At 44.2% G+C, this 19,594-nt stretch overlaps 1 protein-coding gene across 1 annotated transcript in view; it reads left to right on the top strand.

The window, feature by feature from the left end:
• tnfrsf21 (tumor necrosis factor receptor superfamily, member 21) overlaps window positions 1–19,299 on the top strand; it is a 38,491-nt gene extending 19,192 nt beyond the window's left edge. Inside the window, exons 4-6 of the mRNA XM_064925149.1 lie at window positions 5,884–6,149; window positions 15,721–15,934; window positions 17,638–19,299. Of these exons, the coding sequence (XP_064781221.1) occupies window positions 5,884–6,149; window positions 15,721–15,934; window positions 17,638–17,867 (710 nt within the window). The 3' untranslated portion in view covers window positions 17,868–19,299. The remainder of the gene's footprint in view (window positions 1–5,883; window positions 6,150–15,720; window positions 15,935–17,637) is intronic.
• Window positions 19,300–19,594: the final 295 nt, after the last annotated feature.

Genomic DNA, 19,594 nt, shown 5'->3' with positions numbered 1-19,594 from the left:
AAATCTGTATGTGTTGTAATAATTGCGTTGTTTGCTGTTAATTGATATGCCTTGCGACCGTGACAGGCCAAGACAATAAGAAGACAGTGGCAGAATAAATTCAATCACAAAAGTGGATAGCAACCTCTGTCCACAACGCATGTTGCATGTAACAAACAGTTACATGACCATCAACATGGTTAAGCAAGTTAATGTTTCCGACATTTTCGGACAGCTAAACAACTATTGATTTAGAACCACAGAGATTTACCGCAAGTCGCAAAGAAAACAGGAGCTGCCTCCACTTTTCCAGCACCATTTCAACTTCAACATTTCAACATCCTCAAATCTCCTCTGCTTAGTCTAATACAGTGACACCTAAAAGATACCAAAAACGATTTAGTCCAATCAACATCAGCTAGATATGACTTGGCTGTCCATAGTTCTGATCTCTGATTTTGTGTGTGTGTGTGTGTGTGTGTGTGTGCGTGCGTGCGTGCAAGTAGAAAAACATGCTGACTCACCCTACTCGTAGAGAAACGCCAATACCGTCCTCCTCTCATGTTGATGAAACAGTCTATCACACTGTCATACAGTACACACTTTTATTTTTTGTTGTCCTAGACTGGCTAAAATGCTTGCTCGCTAGCCTAACTTCCATTCATGAGCAACGTTAGCTAGTTAACATTAGCCTTCTACATCTAGCTACTGTAAATATTGAACTTCCATCCTCTCAGGCCACGGGCATAATAATGTGGTTGGATCAAAATTGCCGTTATAATTATTGGCCAGTATGGAGAATTAAGTAAAACCACAAGTCCAAATCCCTAACTCCATCCATCGCTAATTTAGGAATGGTCCGATTTACTCTTAATGCTCTCAAAGCGATTTGATAGGAGAGACGCCAAATCCAAGCTTTTTTTGTTGTTGTTGCCAGGATCATTCACAGTTGAGCTCACTCAGTTTAGCTCAAAGCTGATTTTTTTAAATCTTTTTTTTTGTCAAGGGAGGCCAAATGCTCGCTGGCTTCGAACCCAAGCGTCGTGGGTTCGATTCCCGGTAGGGCCACCCATATGTAAAAGTAGTGGCCCCAGCCGACTTGTAAGTCGCTTTGGACAAAAGCGTCTGCTAAATGGGATATATTATATTTTATATTAACGAGTGTGGTCGCATACTCCCTTCAAAAAAACTTTGCTTGAAAAATTAGCAATAGTACTGTTTTTATATTTTGAGACGCCATAGCCAGTATCCTCAAAATAGTCCGATTTTGATATCTCAAGAAATCTGTCATTCAATTTGACATCTAACTAAGATGTTTGGTGCATTATTTCTCAGTAAATAAATGCGCATGAAAACGAGCCATCTCTCATTGAATGACAAGACTTTATTGAAGAATCCCAACTGTTGACCAATCACCAACGAAGGGGCATAGACTTCGTCTACCAATTTCGGCTTGCCTCAAGAAAAAATGTGTGTGCCCGAACAGCCCGAAAAAAAAACCTTACCGAAGTCCAAAACAAACAAAAAACGTAAATTGTCATCATAATATATCCACCAACTCGCCCGTTTCGGCTGGGAAGCATGCGGACGCCTTTACCTTACACATCTGACATGCAGTAGCTCGCTTTCTCTGCCCTGCAGGCAACGTTATATTGTTGCTTCATATCTATGTACCATCGTCACTGTGAGAACTCAAACTATTTTACATCTAACTAACAGATTACATTTGGAGTATTTTTTACTTTTAAGCGTTTAAAATAAATCAACCCTGCCCCTCTATTTACTTACTAGCAGCAATTTTAGGTAAGGCATTCTGTAGTTTGTTTATATTCAATCTGCCACCGCTGCGTTCATATGCCTGGAGGTTTAGGAAGCTGACATAGCACTGCTAAACACATCCACTAACATACTGAATCATCAGGATTAGATTTATGTAGGTCATCTATTATATCCCACTAAAACAGAGAGGGAATTTCTCCCGAACCAAGCTCTGTCACTTTAAAAAATAAATGTTTCCCCTAAAGCAGATGACAGTAGGCAGGCTTGGTAGGAACTGAAAGTGACTGTCACGCGAGTTGAAGTCGGAAGTTTACATACACCTTAGCCAAATACATTTAAACTCCATTTTTCACAATTACTGACATTTAATCCTAGTAAAAAAGTCCCTGTCTTAGGTCAGTCAGGATCACCACTTTATTTTAAGAATGTGACATGTTAGAATGATAGTAGAGAGAATTATTTACTTCAGCTTTTATTTCTTTCATCACATTCTCAGTGGGTCAGAAGTTTACATACAATCAATTAATATTTGGTAGCATTGCCTTTAAATTGTTTAACTTGGGTCAAACTTTTCAGGTAGCCTTCCACAAGCTTCCCACAATAAGTTGTGTGAATTTTGGCCCAGTTCTGCCCACACATTTTCGATGGGATTGAGGTCAGGGCTTTGATGGCCACTCCAAGACTTGACTTTGTTGTCCTTAAGCCATTTTGCCGTTGGAAGTATGCTTTGGAAGTATGCTTGGGGTCATTGTCCATTTGGAAGACCCGTTTGCGACCAAGCTTCAACTTCCTGACTGATGTCTTTGATGTTGCTTCAAAATATCCACATAATTTTCCTTCCTCATGAAGCCATCTACTTTGTGAAGTGCACCAGGCCCTCCTGCAGCAAAGCACCCCCACAACATGATGCTGCCACCCCCGTGCTTCACGGTTGGGATGGTGTTCTTCGGCGATGGTCATTATTGCCAAACAGTTCACACCAGACCAGCCTTTCAGGTTATGTCGATATAGGACTCGTTTTACTGTGGATATAGATACTTTTGTACCTGTTTCCTCCAGCATCTTCACAAAGGTCCTTTGCTCTTGTTCTGGGATTGATTTGCACTTTTCGCACCAAAGTACGTTCATCTCTAGGAGACAGAACGTGTCTCCTTCCTGAGTGGTATGACGGCTGTGTGGTCCCATGGTGTTTATACTTGCGTACTATTGTTTGTACAGATGAATGTTGTACCTTCAGGCGTTTGGAAATTGCTTGTGGAGGTCTACAATTTTTCTGAGGTCTTGGCTGATTTCTTATGATTTTCCCATGATGTCAAGCAAAGAGGCACTGAGTTTGAAGGTAGGCCTTGAAATACATCCACAGGTACACCTCCAATTGACTCAAATGATGTCAATTAGAAGCTTCTGTTGAAATGACATCCTTACCTGGAACTTTCCAAGCTGTTTAAAGGCACAGTCAACTTAGTGTATGTAAACTTCTGACCCACTGGAATTGTGATACAGTGAAATAATCTGTCTGTAAACAATTGTTCGAAAAAGTACTTGTGTCATGCAAAAAGTAGATATTCTAACTGACTTGCCAAAACTATAGTTTGTTCACATGAAGTTTGTGGAGTGGTTGAAAAACGAGTTTTAATGACTCCAAACTAAGCGTATGTAAACCTCCGACTTCAACTGTATATAGGGTCTGTCGGTCTCATCGTTCAACACAAAGTCATTTCGTGGCAGGACACTGACCCTCCGGGCAGGACAACTGTAGTGGAGCCTTGGGTCTCTTCCAGATCATTAGCCAACCACCGCTGGCTTACAGTCAATCTCCCAGCTACAACTGCAGGTTTAAGGTAAGACCCAGGTGCAGACAGTGTCGAAGTAGCAACGTTTATTACTCAAACAGGGGCAGGCAAAAGGACAGGTCAAGGGCAGGCAGAGGTCAGAATCCAGAAAGGTGGGGTAAAGGTACAGGACGGCAGGCAGGCTCAGGGTCAGGTCAGGCAGAGGTCAGTAATCCAGATAGGTAGGGCAAAGGTACAGGACGGCAGGCAGGCAGGGTCAGGGCAGGCAGGAATGGTCAAAACCGGGAAACTAGGAAACAAGAACTATAGCAAAGACAGGAGCAAGGGGGAAAACGGTGGTAGGTTTGAACAAACAAAACGAACTTGCAACAGACAGAGAACACAGGTATAACTACACAGTGGATAATGGTGAAGATGGGCGACACCTGGAGGGGTTGGAGACGATCACAAAGACAGGTTGTAATTCAAGTTGAATTATGATGCACAGACTTGTCTTTCAATTGAATATGGTTATGCCTGCAGGGATGGCACAGACATGGGTTTTTTTCTACACCTGTTTTGAAGCGATCATGTTCTGTTTTGACTGAGTGAAGTTATAACACCTAGTAACGTTATATGTCTGCCTGGCAGTCTGAATATAAATTAGAGTATATTCACGCCTGGTAAATTTCCTGTAGTGACAGTTGTTTCCCCCAGACATATTTCTATTATTGTATATGCAAGTCAACATGTTCTGCTGCGTCCCTCAGAAGTGAGACAGCTAGGCAGGGCGCGGTGTATGATATCTTTCAGATAAGATCCATCAGCTTCAGCAAGGCTGTGGTGAGGAGGAGAACCCCATGTTCTCTTTTTCCACTCGCATCGTTTCACACTAAACATGTTGAGGTCGCTTAGTACTATTTTTACATGAAAACCAGCGAGTCAGCATTTTCTCAATCCTGTCACATAGCCTACATAAGACAATCATCAGTAAAAAATGCATTGTATGACATCTAGCTGCCATGAACAGAAGAGAGAGGCCTTTGTGTCAGCACCTGCCACTCTCACACACGCCTACACTCATATAAAAAAGGGTTCAAAAGGGTTCTTCAGCTGTCCCAATAGGAGAAGCCTTTTTGGTTCCAGGTAGAATGCTCTGTGGAAAGGGTTCTACATGGAACCCAAAAAGGTTCTACCTGAAACCAAAAAGGCTTCCTCAATTTAAAGCACAAAAGGCTGGACAGGAGGACAGGCAGGCGATTCCTCAAGGGTCATTGAACCCAGCAGGAGGTTGTCTTCACATACTGAAAATAACACTTCCTCCATCTGATTGAGACCAATTCAGCTTTATGAGCTGCCAATGTCTTAGGACGGAGTCACGCTTGGTCTGTCTGGACAGGGTGTCCAGATCTACATATCTTGCATTACTCATGTCATATGTACTGTATTTTATACCATCTATTGCATCTTGCCTATGCCACTCTGTCATTTCTCATCCGTATATTGATATGTATATATTCCATTCCTTACTTATAATTGTGTATTAGGTAGTTGTGGAATTGTTAGATTACATGTTAGATATTGCTGCACTGTCGGAACTAGAAGCATAAGCATTTCGCTACACTTGCATTAACATCTGCTAACCATGTGTATGTGACCAATACCATTTGATTTGATCTGGGTTGTGAAGAGGTGGAGAGTAGTGGTGAACTTCCGATGCATCTGCTGAGGTAACGCTCTGTGACAGATCACTTTCAGAGAGTGAATTCCTGGATTCCACTAGCTCATTCCTCATGAGCGCTAACCAGCTAAAACAGTTCTGTTTACCTTCTGAGACCTCAGGCTCATGGTAACGGAGAGGTCATAACCCCTTATGTAACACACTCGCATGTGAGCACAAGTGCAAGCACGCACATGCATGTGCACACTCACATACACACTCACTCTTTACATCTCTACAACTCAAATGTTAGATCATTTTTTAAATGTAATTTTATAAGAAAGGAACAAGGGCTTAGTGTGGTTGAAGATTACCCAATTATTTTGTTGTTGTATCTTATTAGCAATGTAGGTTGTTTAGTTGGATGTTCTGACCTTAAAATTAAGTAGAAATCATGTAATCTAATTGCATGCTTTTTTAATGTGACTTCTAAGTAGTTAATGGGCATAATTACTGTAAATAAATAAAAAGGGTTGCAAAGGCAAAATAGGTTAAATGATCATATGATGTCACATGATCAACAATGGATCCATGTGACTTAATAGTCAAGAGCGACTTCCATTGTTCATCCATGGCTCCAGTCCATTCCACACATTGCATAAGAATAACCTGTCGTCTCCTCTCTTTACCCAGGTGTGGACATCCTGAAGTTGGTGGCAGCTCAGATTGGCAGCCAGTGGATCGACATGTACCAGTCCCTGGCCAATGCCACAGAGCGCGAGGTGGCAGCCTTCTCCAATGGCTACCAGTCGGACCACGACCGGGCATATGCTGCCCTGCAACACTGGACCATCCGCGACGGGGACGCTAACCTGGCCAAGCTCATCAACGCCCTGCACCGCCACCGCCGCATCGACGTGGTGGAGAAGATACGGGGCGTCATGGAAGACAATCCTCAGGTATGCTCTACTACAGTACCTTGAATCTCTGGCATAAATAATATGTTATGTATCCCAGTGTACTCACTCATCTTGAATCACAGGTGGGCTCTTTGGACTAAATGACACTCATCACTTATGAGTCTTCAGGCTCTCATATTATCTCATTAAATCTCCAGTGTACCAAGTCACTTCACATGCACACAAATATAGAAATCACATATGGGATGCCAACGTTAGTTTTAAAGAAGTCACAAGCGGGGTGGCCAACCCTCTTGCCTTAAGTGCCCTTTTGACTGTCATGGCTTGGCCTCCTAGCGCTATAGAGGTCAGAGGGAACAGTGGATCGTTCATCGCCGTCCACTTTTCTTCTTCTCTTTCTCCCCTCTGTCAGATACATTTCATATTATCCCCATGTCCAGTGTCCTTGTCTGCTCAAGGTTAGATTCTTACAGTTAAGGGCTTGTCATAGTCCTCTTAGGAAATATATTGAGACCCGTAGATATCTTACAGGCTGCCTTTTGTAATTCTGCTTGTCATCACCACTTAATAATGTTGGTAATATATGGTGTGGTTTATATCAATCCATGGTGGATGAGATGGCAGGTAATACATCATTTGGTGAGGGAGGGAACAGGGAAGCAGAAACACAGGAGTGGGGAGCATAGTGTGCTGGAGGCTCCTCCCTCGCTCGTCTCCCATGTTCCCTCAGTAAACTTTTGGCCATTACTACAGGTTTCCTCATTCCATTAAATTAGCACTGGGTCATGTGGTGTAAGTGACGTGAGAGTAAAAAACCACCAGGAAATGATCATACATCCGTCATGTGCCTCATTGGTACCAGACAGAGTGTACTGTAGGTCTACACGTATTGTATTCCTCCTTAGAGAGCTATAAAGTTCAACTGTGTGGTTCCATTGACATAAGACTTCCCCAGCCGTGTGAGTCATAAAGGAGGTCTGTGTGTGGTGATTCCGCCAGAGTGGGCTGGCTGTCTTATGTGTGGGAGGAATGGAGCCAAGGAAGGAGGGAGAGAGGGAGGAAAGTAGGGAGGGAGAGGATGCATTTTCCTGCTGCCACCCCAGTCTTGTTTATTCATTAAGACACAGTTTGGAGCTAAGCTCCGTGACTGGGTTATTTTTACACAAACCACAGGTGGTGAGCCCCAAACATTGCTAATCTCACTGCCTCTCCAGTTGATACTCTCTCATTCCAATAGAGTGATTTCATCATAGCTGTAAGGCAAGAGCCTGAAGAGGAAAGGACAGAGGCTGATCCAGGTTGTGTGTGTGTCAGCATGTACATGTAATACTGCATTTAAAAATAAAATAAAAAACATGTATTTCACCTTTATTTCACCAGGTAAGCTAGTTGAGAACAAGTTCTCATTTACAACTGCGACCTGGCCAAGATGAAGCAAAGCAGTGCGACAGTAACAACACAGAGTTAAACATGGAATAAACAACCATACAGTCAATAACACAATAGAAACAAGAAAAAAGTCTATATGCAAATGGCATGAGGTAAGGCAATAAATAGGCCATAGTATCAAAGTAATTACAATTTAGCAGATTAACACTGGAGTGATAGATGAGCAGATGATGATGAGCCGATGATGGTGTGTAAGTCGTCATACTGGTGTGCAAAAGAGCAGCAAAGTAAATAAAAACAATATGGGGATGAGGTAGGTAGATTGGGTGGGCTATTTACAGATGGAATATGTACAGCTGCAGCGATAAGTTAGCTGCTCAGATATCTGATTTTTAAAGTTAGTGAGGGAAAGGTGCGTCTCCAGCTTCATTGATTTTTGCAATTCGTTCCAGTCACTGGCAGCAGAGAACTGGAAGGAAAGGCGGCCAAAGGAGGTGTTGGCTTTGGGGATGACCAGTGAGATATACCTGCTGGAGCGCGTGCTACGGGTGGGAGTTGTTATCGTGACCAGTGAGCTGAGATAAGGCAGAGCTTTACCTAGCATAGACTTATAGATGACCTGGAGCCAGTGGGTCTGGCGACGAATATGTAGCGAGAGCCAGCCGACTAGAGCATACAGGTCGCAGTGGTGGGTGGTATAAGGCGCTTTGGTAACAAAACTGATGGCACTGTGATAGACTGCATCCAATTTGCTGAGTGGAGTATTGGAAGCTATTTTGTAGATGACATCGCTGAAGTCGAGGATCGGTAGGATAGTCAGTTTTACTAGGGTAAGTTTGTCGGCGTGATTGAAGGAGGCTTTGTTGCGAAATAGAAAGCCCATTCTAGATTTAATTTTGGATTGGAGGTGTTTGACATGAGTCTGGAAGGAGAGTGTATAGTCTAGCCAGACACCGAGGTATTTGTAGTTGTCCACGTATTCTAGGTCAGAACCGTCCAGAGTAGTGATGCTAGTCGGACGGGCGGGTGCGGGCAGCGAATGGTTGAAGAGCATGCATTTGGTTTTACTAGCTTTTAAGGGCAGTTGGAGGCCACGGAAGGAGTGTTGTATGGCATTGAAGCTCGTTTGGAGGTTAGTTAACACAGTGTCCAAAGAAGGGCCAGATGTATACAGAATGGTGTCGTCTGCATAGACGTGGATCAGGGAATCACCTGCAGCAACAGTTTGCAGATGACCCACTCCTCCATGTCATGGTCCCAGGGAGAGGTGAGCCATAGCTGCTGAGTGAGTCTCTCCTCCAGCCCTCTGTCTCAGCTGGTTACAGCCTGACTGATGTCACTGCATTGTTAGTGTTAAATGAGGCCTACCCATAAACCACTCACACTGAAGGGCCTTGGCACAATGTAGCACTACACACCAGGACACAGAGATCATTTTACTGATAATGCCTCTGAAAAAACAGTTTTGCCCAACCATATGTTCAAAATACCAAATAATGTGTTTTTTCTTTCCACTGTTAGTTTTATTGCCACTGATAAGGTCTAGGGCACGTGTTACGATGATTTAGACAGCAAGGAACCTGACTTACAGTACATTTACTTGTTGTGATTTTAAAAGAGCCGGCAGACAAAACCCCCTCCTCGCAACCGCAGCTAGAAGTGAAATGAGAACCAATCTGCTGAAGTTGGAGCATCAATCTTCTCAGCATGTTATGTTGCAGTAGGATATGTGTTTTCTATGGGAGGTGTTTCTGGGGCTGTCTCCCTCTTTCCTCTGTGCCCCAGATAGACACGTTTAAACCTGCTATAAAAGCACTCAGTCATCTGAATGAGGCATATAGACACAGAGATGAAACAAACGTTGGCTCTCTGTGGCATGGAAGACCTCAGGTCAACTTCCCATAAACTGCTTTAACAGAGTTTAGAGTTTTATTAGTCGTAAGTACAGGATACATATGGTATATACTTTCCAACGAAATGCTTATTTGCAGGTTCCTTCTCGACAATGCAACGTGTGTCTGTGGGGATGATTGTATGTCTGTGTGGGAGTGTGCGTGAATGAGTGTATGTGTGCTAAGGTGCAGAGAGTCAGTCCAGTTCAAGTGTTCAGCAGTCTGATGGCTTGTAGATTGAAACTGTCTCTGAGCCTGTTGGTGTCAGACCTCATGCTCCAATACGTCTGCCCGATGGTAAGGGAGTGAACAGTTCGTGACTGGGGTGTGTGGGACCCTTGATGATGCTGCGGGACTTCCTCAGGCACCGTTTCGAGTAGATGTCCTGGATGGATAGGAGCACAGTCCCAGTGATGTACTGGACCATCTTCACCACCTGCTGGAGTGCCTTGCGGTCGCAGATCGATTGAGTAATTCCTGTACCATGCCATGATGCAACTAGTTAGGATGCTTTCAATGATGTAGTAGTATTTGGAGAGGACCCAGGGTAGCATGCCTAATTTCTTCATCCGCCTTAGAAAGTAGAGGCGCTGTTGCACCCCCTTGACAAGGTTGGTGGTGCTGGTCCATGTCAAGTCCTCAGTGACGGTGAGGAACTAAAAACTACTGACTCTATCTACTGCAGTCCCGTTGATGTGTATCGGGACATGTTCCCTCCTCTGCTTCCTGAAGTCAACAGTCAACTCCTTTGTTTTGCTGACGTTGAGGGAGAGGTGGTTGTACTGGCACCACAATGCCAGTTCACATACCTCCTCCCTTATAGGCTGACTTGTCCTTGGTAGTTATCAGGCCTACAACCGTGGTGTCATCAGCAAACCTGATGATGGAGTTGGTGTCGTGCAAAGCCACACAGTTGTGGGTGAACAGGGAGTACAGCAGAGGACTCAGGACACACCCCTGGGGGGCCCTTTTGTTAAGAGCCAGAGTGAAGGAGGTATTGTTGCCAATCATCACAGCCTGTGGTCTAGTCTTCAGGAAGTCCAGGATCCAGTTGCAGAGGGTGGTGTCCAGATCCCAGGGCCCTGAGCTTGGTGTTGAGCTTGGAAGGAACAATAACGTTGAATGCTGAACTTTAGCCAATGAACAGCATTCTCACATAGGGGTTCCTCTTGTCCAGAAGTGTTAGGGCTGTGTGAATAGCAATAGAAATTGTTTAGTGCTTCATTGGTTGTTGGGTTTATCCCCAGTTGGGACAAAGATCCCTACTACTTTGAACACCAGAAAGACAGTGTGGTTTCTCTCAATAGCATCTATCTGACTAATTGGTTTCAGGACAGCCAGTAAATATGTTATGTGAGCAGATGGAGGAGGAGGAGAAGTAGGAGGAAACCCCTTCATCACTTCTGTTGGAGAAGATGTTAAGGGTCAGCTGTAACATCAGTGATTGCAGTGTCCCATGGCTCCTGTCTATGACAGAGAGGCATAGATAAGAGATGCCTTTTTTATATTGTTATTTTATGTCACCTTTATTTAACCAAGTAAGCCAGTTGAGACAAGTTCTCATTTACAACTGGGACCTGGCCAAGATAAATCAAAGCAGTGCGACAAAACCAACAACAGAGTTATACCTGAAAGAGCAAGAAGATAAATAACAATATGGGGATGAGGTAGTTGGGTGTGCTATTTACAGATTGGCTGTGTACAGGTAAAGTGATCGGTAACTGCTCTGACAGCTAATGCTTGAGGTTAGAGAGGGGGAATAAGTCTGCAGCTTCAGTGATTTTTGCAGTTCATTCCAGTCATTGGCAGCAGATAACTGGAAGGAAAGGCAGCCAAAGGAAGTGTTGGCTTTGGGGATGACCAGTGAAATATACCTGCTGCAGCACATGCTACGTGTGGGTGTTGCTATGGTGCTACGGGACTTTACCTAGCATAGATGTATAGATGACCTGGTTCCAGTGGGTTTGGTGACGAATATGTAGCGAGGGCCTGCCAACGAGTGCATACAGGTCGCAGTGGTGGGTAGTATATGGGGCTTGGTGACAAAATGGATGGCACTGTGATAGACTACATCCAGGTTGCTGAGTAGAGTGTTGGAGGCTATTTTGTAAATTACATCGCCGATGTCAAGGATCGCGAGGATGGTCAGTTTTATGAGGGTATGTTTGGCAGCATTAGTGAAGGAGGCTTTGTTGCGAAATAGGAAGCCGATTCTAGATTTAATTTTGGATTGGAGATGCTTAACGTGAGTCTGGAAGGAGAGATTGCAGTCTAACATGACACCTACAGTGGGGCAAAAAAGTATTTAGTCAGCCACCAATTGTGCAAGTTCTCCCACTTAAAAAGATGAGAGGCCTGTAATTTTCATCATAGGTACACTTCAACTATGACAGACAAAATGAGGGGGAAAAATCCAGAAAATCACATTGTAGGATTTTTTTATGAATTTATTTGCAAATTATGGTGGAAAATAAGTATTTGGTCAATAACAACAGTTTATCTCAATACTTTGTTATATACCCTTTGTTGGCAATGACAGAGGTCAAACGTTTTCTGTAAGTCTTCACAAGGTTCTCACACACTGTTGCTGGTATTTTGGCCCATTCCTCCATGCAGATCTCCTCTAAAGCAGTGATGTTTTGGGGCTGTTGCTGGGCAACATGGACTTTCAACTCCCTCCAAAGATTTTCTATGGGGTTGAGATCTGGAGACTGGCTAGGCCACTCAAGGACCTTGAAATGCTTCTTACGAAGTCACTCCTTCGTTCCCCGGGCAGTGTGTTTGGAATCCTTGTCATGCTGAAAGACCCAGCCACTTTTCATCTTCAATGCCCTTGCTGATGGAAGGAGGTTTTCACTCAAAATCTCACGATACATGGCCCCATTCATTCTTTCCTTTATACGGATCAGTCGTCCTGGTCCCTTTGCAGAAAAACAGCCCCAAAGCATGATGTTTCCACCCCCATGCTTCACAGTAGGTATGGTGTTCTTTGGATGCAATTCAGCATTCTTTGTCCTCCAAACACGACGAGTTGAGTTTTTACCAAAACGTTATATTTTGGTTTCCTCTGACCATTTGACATTCTCCCAATCTTCTTCTGGATCATCCAAATGCTCTCTAGCAAACTTCAGATGGGCCTGGACATGTACTGGCTTAAGCAGGGGGCACGTCTGGCACTGCAGGATTCGAGTCCCTGGCGGCGTAGTGTGTTACTGATGGTAGGCTTTGTTACTTTGGTCCCTGCTCTCTGCAGGTCATTCACTAGGTCCCTCCGTGTGGTTCTGGGATTTTTGCTCACCGTTCTTGTAATCATTTTGACCCCATGAGGTGAGATCTTGCGTGGAGCCCCAGATTGAGGGAGATTATCAGTGGTCTTGTATGACTTCCATTTCCTAATAATTGCTCCCACAGTTGATTTCTTCAAACCAAGCTGCTTACCTATTGCAGATTCAGTCTTCCCAGCCTGGTGCAGGTCTACACTTTTGTTTCTGGTGTCCTTTGACAGCTCTTTGGTCTTGGCCATAGTGGAGTTTGGAGTGTGACTGTTTGAGGTTGTGGGCAGGTGTCTTTTATATTGATAACAAGTTCACACAGGTGCCATTCATACAGGTAACGAGTGGAGGACAGAGGAGCCTCTTAAATAAGAAGTTACAGGTCTGTCAGAGCCAGAAATCTTGCTTGTTTGTAGGTGACTAAATACTTATTTTCCACCATAATTTGCAAATAAATTCATTAAAAATCCTACAATGTGATTTTCTGGATTTTCTTTTCTCATTTTGTCTGTCATAGTTGAAGTGTACCTATGATGAAAATTACAGGCCTCTCTCATCTTTTTAAGTGGGAGAACTTGCACAATTGGTGGCTGACTAAATACTTTTTTGCCCCACTGTATGTATTTGTAATTGTCCACATATTCTAAGCCAGAACCGTCCAGAATAGTGATGCTTGTCAGGCAGGCGGGCGGGTTCAGGCAGCAATCGGTTGAAGAGCGTGCATTTAGTTTTACTAGCATTTAAAAGCAGTTGGAGGCCACGGAAGGAGTGTTTTATGGCATTGAAGCTCGTTTGGGGTTTTGTTAACACAATGTCCAAAGAAGGGCCAGATGTATACAGCATGGTGTTGTCTGCATAGAGGTGGATCAGAGAATCACCAACAGCAAGAACGACATCATTGATATGTACATTGAAAATAGTCTGCCCTAGAATTTAACCTTGTGGCACCGCCGTAGAGACTGCCAGAGGGCCGTACAACAGGTGATTTGACTCACTGAACTCTGTCAGAGAAGTTGTTGGTGAACCAGGCGAGGCAGTCATTTGAGAAACCAAGGCTATTGAGTCTGCCGATAAGAATGCAGTGATTGACAGTCGAAAACCTTGTCCAGGTCGATGAGGAACGGCTGCACAGTACTGTCTTTTATCGATGGCGGCTGTGATATCGCTTAGGACCTTGAGCGTGACTGAGGTGCACCCATGACCAGCTCGGAAACCAGATTGCATAGTGGAGAAGGTACGGCGGGATTCGAAATGGTCGGTGATCTGTTTGTTAACTTGGCAAAGATTTTTAGAAAGGCAGGGCAGGATGGATATAGGTCTGGGTTTGGGTCAGTTTGGGTCAGTTTGGGCCAAGAGTGTCTACCCTTTGAAGGGGATGACCGTGGCAGCTTTCCAATCTTTGGGGACCTCAGACGATACGAAAGAGAGGTTGAACAGGCTGGTAATAGGGGTTGCAACAAATAAACAACACACCCAGTGTCCTACATAACCATAGTGATGCTAGGGTGTCTCAGTATTAGCACTTATGTCTTGAAACCGCAACATATGAAGATTCACTTCAATGGTAAAGGCTCTCTTTACTCACAATGTCTTATGACATTGCAGTTTTTTCAGACCCTACTGTATTTTTTCTGCTGAAAAGGGTTTATGAATAGACATGCAACACATCTCTCCACAATTAGTAATTACTCACTTGAATTATTCACAGCTACTCTGCAGGGAATGATTATTAAGCAGATTCACTAAAGTGTTGTTTTTGATCTAATTAAAACGTAGATGTTCTCTGTGTCTCTGAAGCCTCAGTAGTTCCTCCCTACACAGGGCCTGACCCTCTAGCGTGTTTATTGTGTGTTTGTGTATGTGCGTGCGTGCATGCAACTGTATGTTGGTGTGATGAATATCACTGTCCCTAACCTGGGATTTTATCAGGGCTGAGTGGTTCTGTGTGGCATGCTATGTCAGTGACTCGGCCAGATCACACTCTCTCATCTAATGACTCAGTCACTGGCTACTAACTGTCAACTCAGAGAACAGTGACACCATTTCCCCTGTTTTCTCCTAACTCTCCACGATGAGTCTTTTCTTTGTAGCCTCTAGGGTTTCTCTTGAGGGTTAGTTGGTAGGTTTTGTAACATTTGTTTGTAACATCATTTGGCCACATCTGTTCTCTGTGGGAGGCGGGAGGGAGCAGTGCTCTTATCACAGTAAATGTGTGTCATCCACCGCCAAACTGACCTAGTGCACAGACTAACTTGTTATTGAATAGGAGAGATAGCAGGGGCTGCATATGGGTCATACATACACACAGATGTACAGTAAGGGAAGTCTGTCTGATGCCACATCGAGCTCTTTTATATCAGATTTTATGTTAGCATCAGAAGTTTTCCACTGCGTTCCTGTGAAGCCATATTGAACTGTGTTTTATTGGATTTTTAACACTGAAGGTTTTCCATTGCATTTCCATCACCTGTATGAAATGCCCTCTACCATGTCCTTTGTGCTTCACATCACAGAGCAAAGCCTTTCTTTCTACAGTACCGAAGACAAATATTATTCTACCATGAGCTCATCCGGTCTGGTCACAACCAGTTCACACCATTACCATACTAAATAAGACTGTTATTTATGTCTTCCCTGTGCCCCAGGGCAGACACAGTGGTGTACTATGCCTGTTAGTGTGTGACTGGGCACATGTGGTCCGTGGGCAGTACATTCCGGTCTGTGCAAGTCCACAGAATCCCTTTCATGGCTGGCTGGTTGTGTACGCTCCCTGAGGCAAGGAAGAGAGAGGCGTGCGAGTGTGGGTGGTCTGGGGGCTGGGAGGTTGGCCCCGCTGTGTCACTCGACCCGGGCTGCATGGGGCTGGGGCTGGGGCTTGGCACACAGGAGCTCCCTGTCCTGTCCCTGTGCTCTGTCCGGACACCAGAGTGACTCAGGACACTGCTTTCTCAGCCATTGTTTCCCGTCAGTGACTCTGACCCGCTCTTTCTCTCTGTCTCTCTCTCGCTCCCCCCCTCTCTATATATATCTCTCTTCCTCCTTTCTCTCTCTCTGCAGTTTGATCTGAACCAGCTGATGACCACTGTGAATGTAACCCCGAGCCACAGTCCTGTCCACAAGCCTTTGGATTCTCCTAGGGTGCTGGTGGAGCAGTCTCCTGTGCACCGGACCAAGGGTTTCTTCCCCGATGAATCAGAGCCCCTTCTCCGCTGTGACTCCACCTCCAGCAAAGACTCCGCCCTCAGCAGGACCGGCTCGTTCATTACCAAAGGTGAGCACATATCACGCAGTCCTGTTTCAGGAACTATGCTCGACAATGTCTCTTACAGAGGTGATGTATTTGCATTTACTGCCCCCTTCTGGTTACCAATTGCTTCTGGTTCTATACTCCATTACAGGAAGTCATCAACTATGAAAACTTTGAGAAATAAAGGGAAAGGGGGAAACCTAGTGTCGTGTCTTTGGCCGGATTGATATGACATGCTATTCTATAAAAGCAGTCAATATTAATCGTCATCTTAATTCAGTCTCTTCTGAAAGTTGTAAATTCTCGGTTATCTGCACGAACCCTGGCTAACAAGTTGAATCAGCAATACAAAATTGGGTTTAATTATTTATTTACTAAATACCTAACTAATCACACAGAATTACACATACACATAATTAATCATAACTTGATTACAAATGACGTCATAAAGGAAAACGTCCCTAGCGGGCGGAACAGATATGACAGCTTGTTACACAAAAGATAATGATCTGGGTTTGAGTGAAAGAGCGGGAAGACTGAGGAACAAAGGGCGAAGCTGTGCTATCGTAAATACAATATCTTATGCATTCTAAATTACCGCCAATTTGGAAAAGGAAAATGCAATAAATATTTACTCTGAGCTGCGCTTCAGTAGGTTGGTGGTAGATGGAAGACCGTGTTGCCAAACCGAGTCCTTTGTCCTTTGAAGAATGTCTCTGCTGGTAAATTGGAACGTTGTAGTAACGTCGTTGTGTGGTAGACGGGATACTCTGTCTGTTCCTTCCTTACCTGCGTTTGCAGCTGCTGTTGCTAACTCAACGGCTAGGAGGTATCACTTCTGTAGTGAATAAGAGTTCAAAGATCATACCATTCGCAACCAAAGCTCACGCTGATGTTGGCTTCGTTCTGCAGTTATTATCTGAACCATTCTGACATCGGACCGTCGTCCTCACATCCTCGGAACAGGAGGTTATATTGTCGTCAAGGCTTTATATAGGAAGGGAGAGGAGGGCGTGTTTGAACAGTTTTATAGCCTATGTCCCTTCACAGGGGCGGGCCACTGATTGAGCAGAGCCATATCTTATGAAAACCCAAATCTCACATTTTAGAAGCTAAAATCACATTTCATCCCATCACAAATAATTTCATTTTCAAACATTTAAATTGAACTACAATTCCATGTGAATCCGATAACTCTGATGTGTAGACTTTACACTGTAGAGTTTATGTCATCTTATCATTGATGAGAACGTCTCAGATGACAACCGAACTGACATCATATTCATTAAGTACCACCGCATATGTTCAATTGGTCGGATTACCAGAATATAGTTCATTTCCCCCCACCTTCTGATGTTCCCAGAATCTCTATGTTAACCAAGGGTTTTGCAAATGTAACATCAGTAGGGTAGAGAGAGGAAAAAGGGGGGAAGAGGTATTTATGACGGTCATAAACCTACCCCCAGGCCAATGTCATGACCCTAGTCAGTTGCGCAACTGAATGTATTCAACCGAAATGTGTCTTCCACAGTTAACCAAATCTGAATCAGATGTATCTTAGTCAACATAAGGATGACTGGGCTTTTATTCCCAGTTAGTCATTCCCAATTTCATATTATATGGACAACAACAAGCTGTAGCTAACATCAACACTATGTTGTAGTCTGTCCTCCTCCTCATTCTGACATTGTTTTCTTTCCCCTCATCTCTTCCTTTGTGACACCCAGAGAAGAAAGACACGGTGCTACGTCAGGTCCGGCTGGATCGGTGTGACCTGCAGCCCATCTTTGACGACATGCTGCACATCCTAAACCCTGACGAGCTGCACGTCATCGAGGAGATCCCCATGGCAGAGGACAAACTGGACCGCCTCTTTGAGATTGCCGGGGTCAAGAGCCAGGAGGCCAGCCAGACCCTGCTGGACTCGGTCTACAGCCACTTGCCTGACCTACTATAGACTGCTGCTGTGGTGCTATAGACCTCTACTGTGGTCAGGGGACACCCCACTTCCTTCTACTGCAAACCCTTCCTTCCCGGGTGTGGCTACCTGGGTGTGGCTTCCTCACATGCCCCCCCCCCAAGTAGTGAGAGGCTACTTGATTCTGGCTACAGTTACCTACTCGCCTTCGAGACCTCCGATGGGTTCCCCTTGGCTATCCTCCATTCCTAGTAGCCTGACTGAGTCCCCCACTCCTACAATAATTAGGGAGCCTCCCTCCCCTCTCTGGAAGTCTCCTTCCATCACTCCCCCCATATTGAGGGAAGGGGACCAGGCTGTCCCCATCTCTCACCAGGTGGCAAGCCTGCCTGCCTGGAGGAAGGGCAGGACAGAGGGGCCAGGCTCTGTACTCCAGCCTGGAGTTCTGGACAGACAGACACCTCGATACCACCACCACCATCACCACTATGCGCATTAAACCCCTGCTTTTGCACTCGTGTCAATGTAACGTTAAAACAGTGTTCTCTTGACATTTTGGGGCTTATTGTGGGTGTATCAGCCAGTGCTATAAACCAATATTCACTCATTCATGCAAGCAAACTTCAACAACACACACTCATGCACAATGTCTAACAATGTAAAACATACTATGACGCACACTCATGGTGCGCAATGTCTAACACTAATAGTATGTAATATGATTGATGCACTAATTCTTGTTCTTTGAGTAACATAACCATTTAATTGGTATGCATTCTGCCACATGTGCTTCAATGTCTCTTTGAAATGCTGTTTACTAACATTTCACAATGTATTATCATTTTGAGATTTGAGATTTCTTAGCAACTATGTTTGTTTCCCAGCTTCGTGTAATGAGACCATCTTACTGGATGTAAGACATGCATAGTTATTCTACTTGAATCTGACTGTCACCTGGATTGTGGAACTTGATTAAAACAGAAGATAATGTACAACTATAGTTCCTTCCAGATCTTTAAAAAAGCACCACCAAAAAACATGTTGCTGTAAAAGGGTCAGTATTCAACTCACAAATGCTATGAAAGGAACACAGACTGTCTTTTTGCCAGGCCAGTCATATCAAGCCACTCTGGTGCGAGACTTGAAATTCTCTGGTTGTGCATAATACTAGGATGATATTGGGGGGGCTTGCTGGACATTGGCTACTGAAGTATTCTGGACATTGCGGAGGGTAAAGAAGATGCAGCTGCTGTGGACTTTGCTGGACTGAATTGAAAAGTGCTGTTTGAGCTATCCACTTCTCTGTTGGGTCTAATGTAAGAGTGCGACTGTGAGCGTATAGTAGGAGTCTGAAACGTTGAAGCTGAGGTTTGAATACATGTACTCTGGTGGCTGTTTTAAAACTTAACACGTGTATCGTTTACTATTATGTAACCTCTTAAACCAATTAAAGTTCCAGAATTTGTCATAAGGTGGAGTTGTGCGTCTTACTTTTATGCCGTATTTACTGCGTTATTTACTGCAATCATTTTTTACAGTAACTTGTTTTCTACTGTTGCTCATGATATAGCACAAACCCTAGTGTGTGATTTTGATATTCATTATGTCCGTTTTCTGAAGGTAGTGTTGGTTACAATTTCTCTTCCTGATAAGAAAACACTCCTTCTGTTCTGAAATTCTTCTCGTGTTATTGTGGGGCTGGTACTTTTCCAAATTCAAGGAGGTGAGGAGCTAAATGTTGATATTGAAGCTGCACAGTCTTTCCT

Source organism: Oncorhynchus masou, chromosome 19, assembly GCF_036934945.1.
Source record: "Oncorhynchus masou masou isolate Uvic2021 chromosome 19, UVic_Omas_1.1, whole genome shotgun sequence".
Taxonomy (NCBI): Eukaryota; Metazoa; Chordata; class Actinopteri; order Salmoniformes; family Salmonidae; genus Oncorhynchus; species Oncorhynchus masou.
Note: the sequence above shows the minus strand (reverse complement) of the source record. Positions and strands in the feature narration are given on the sequence as shown.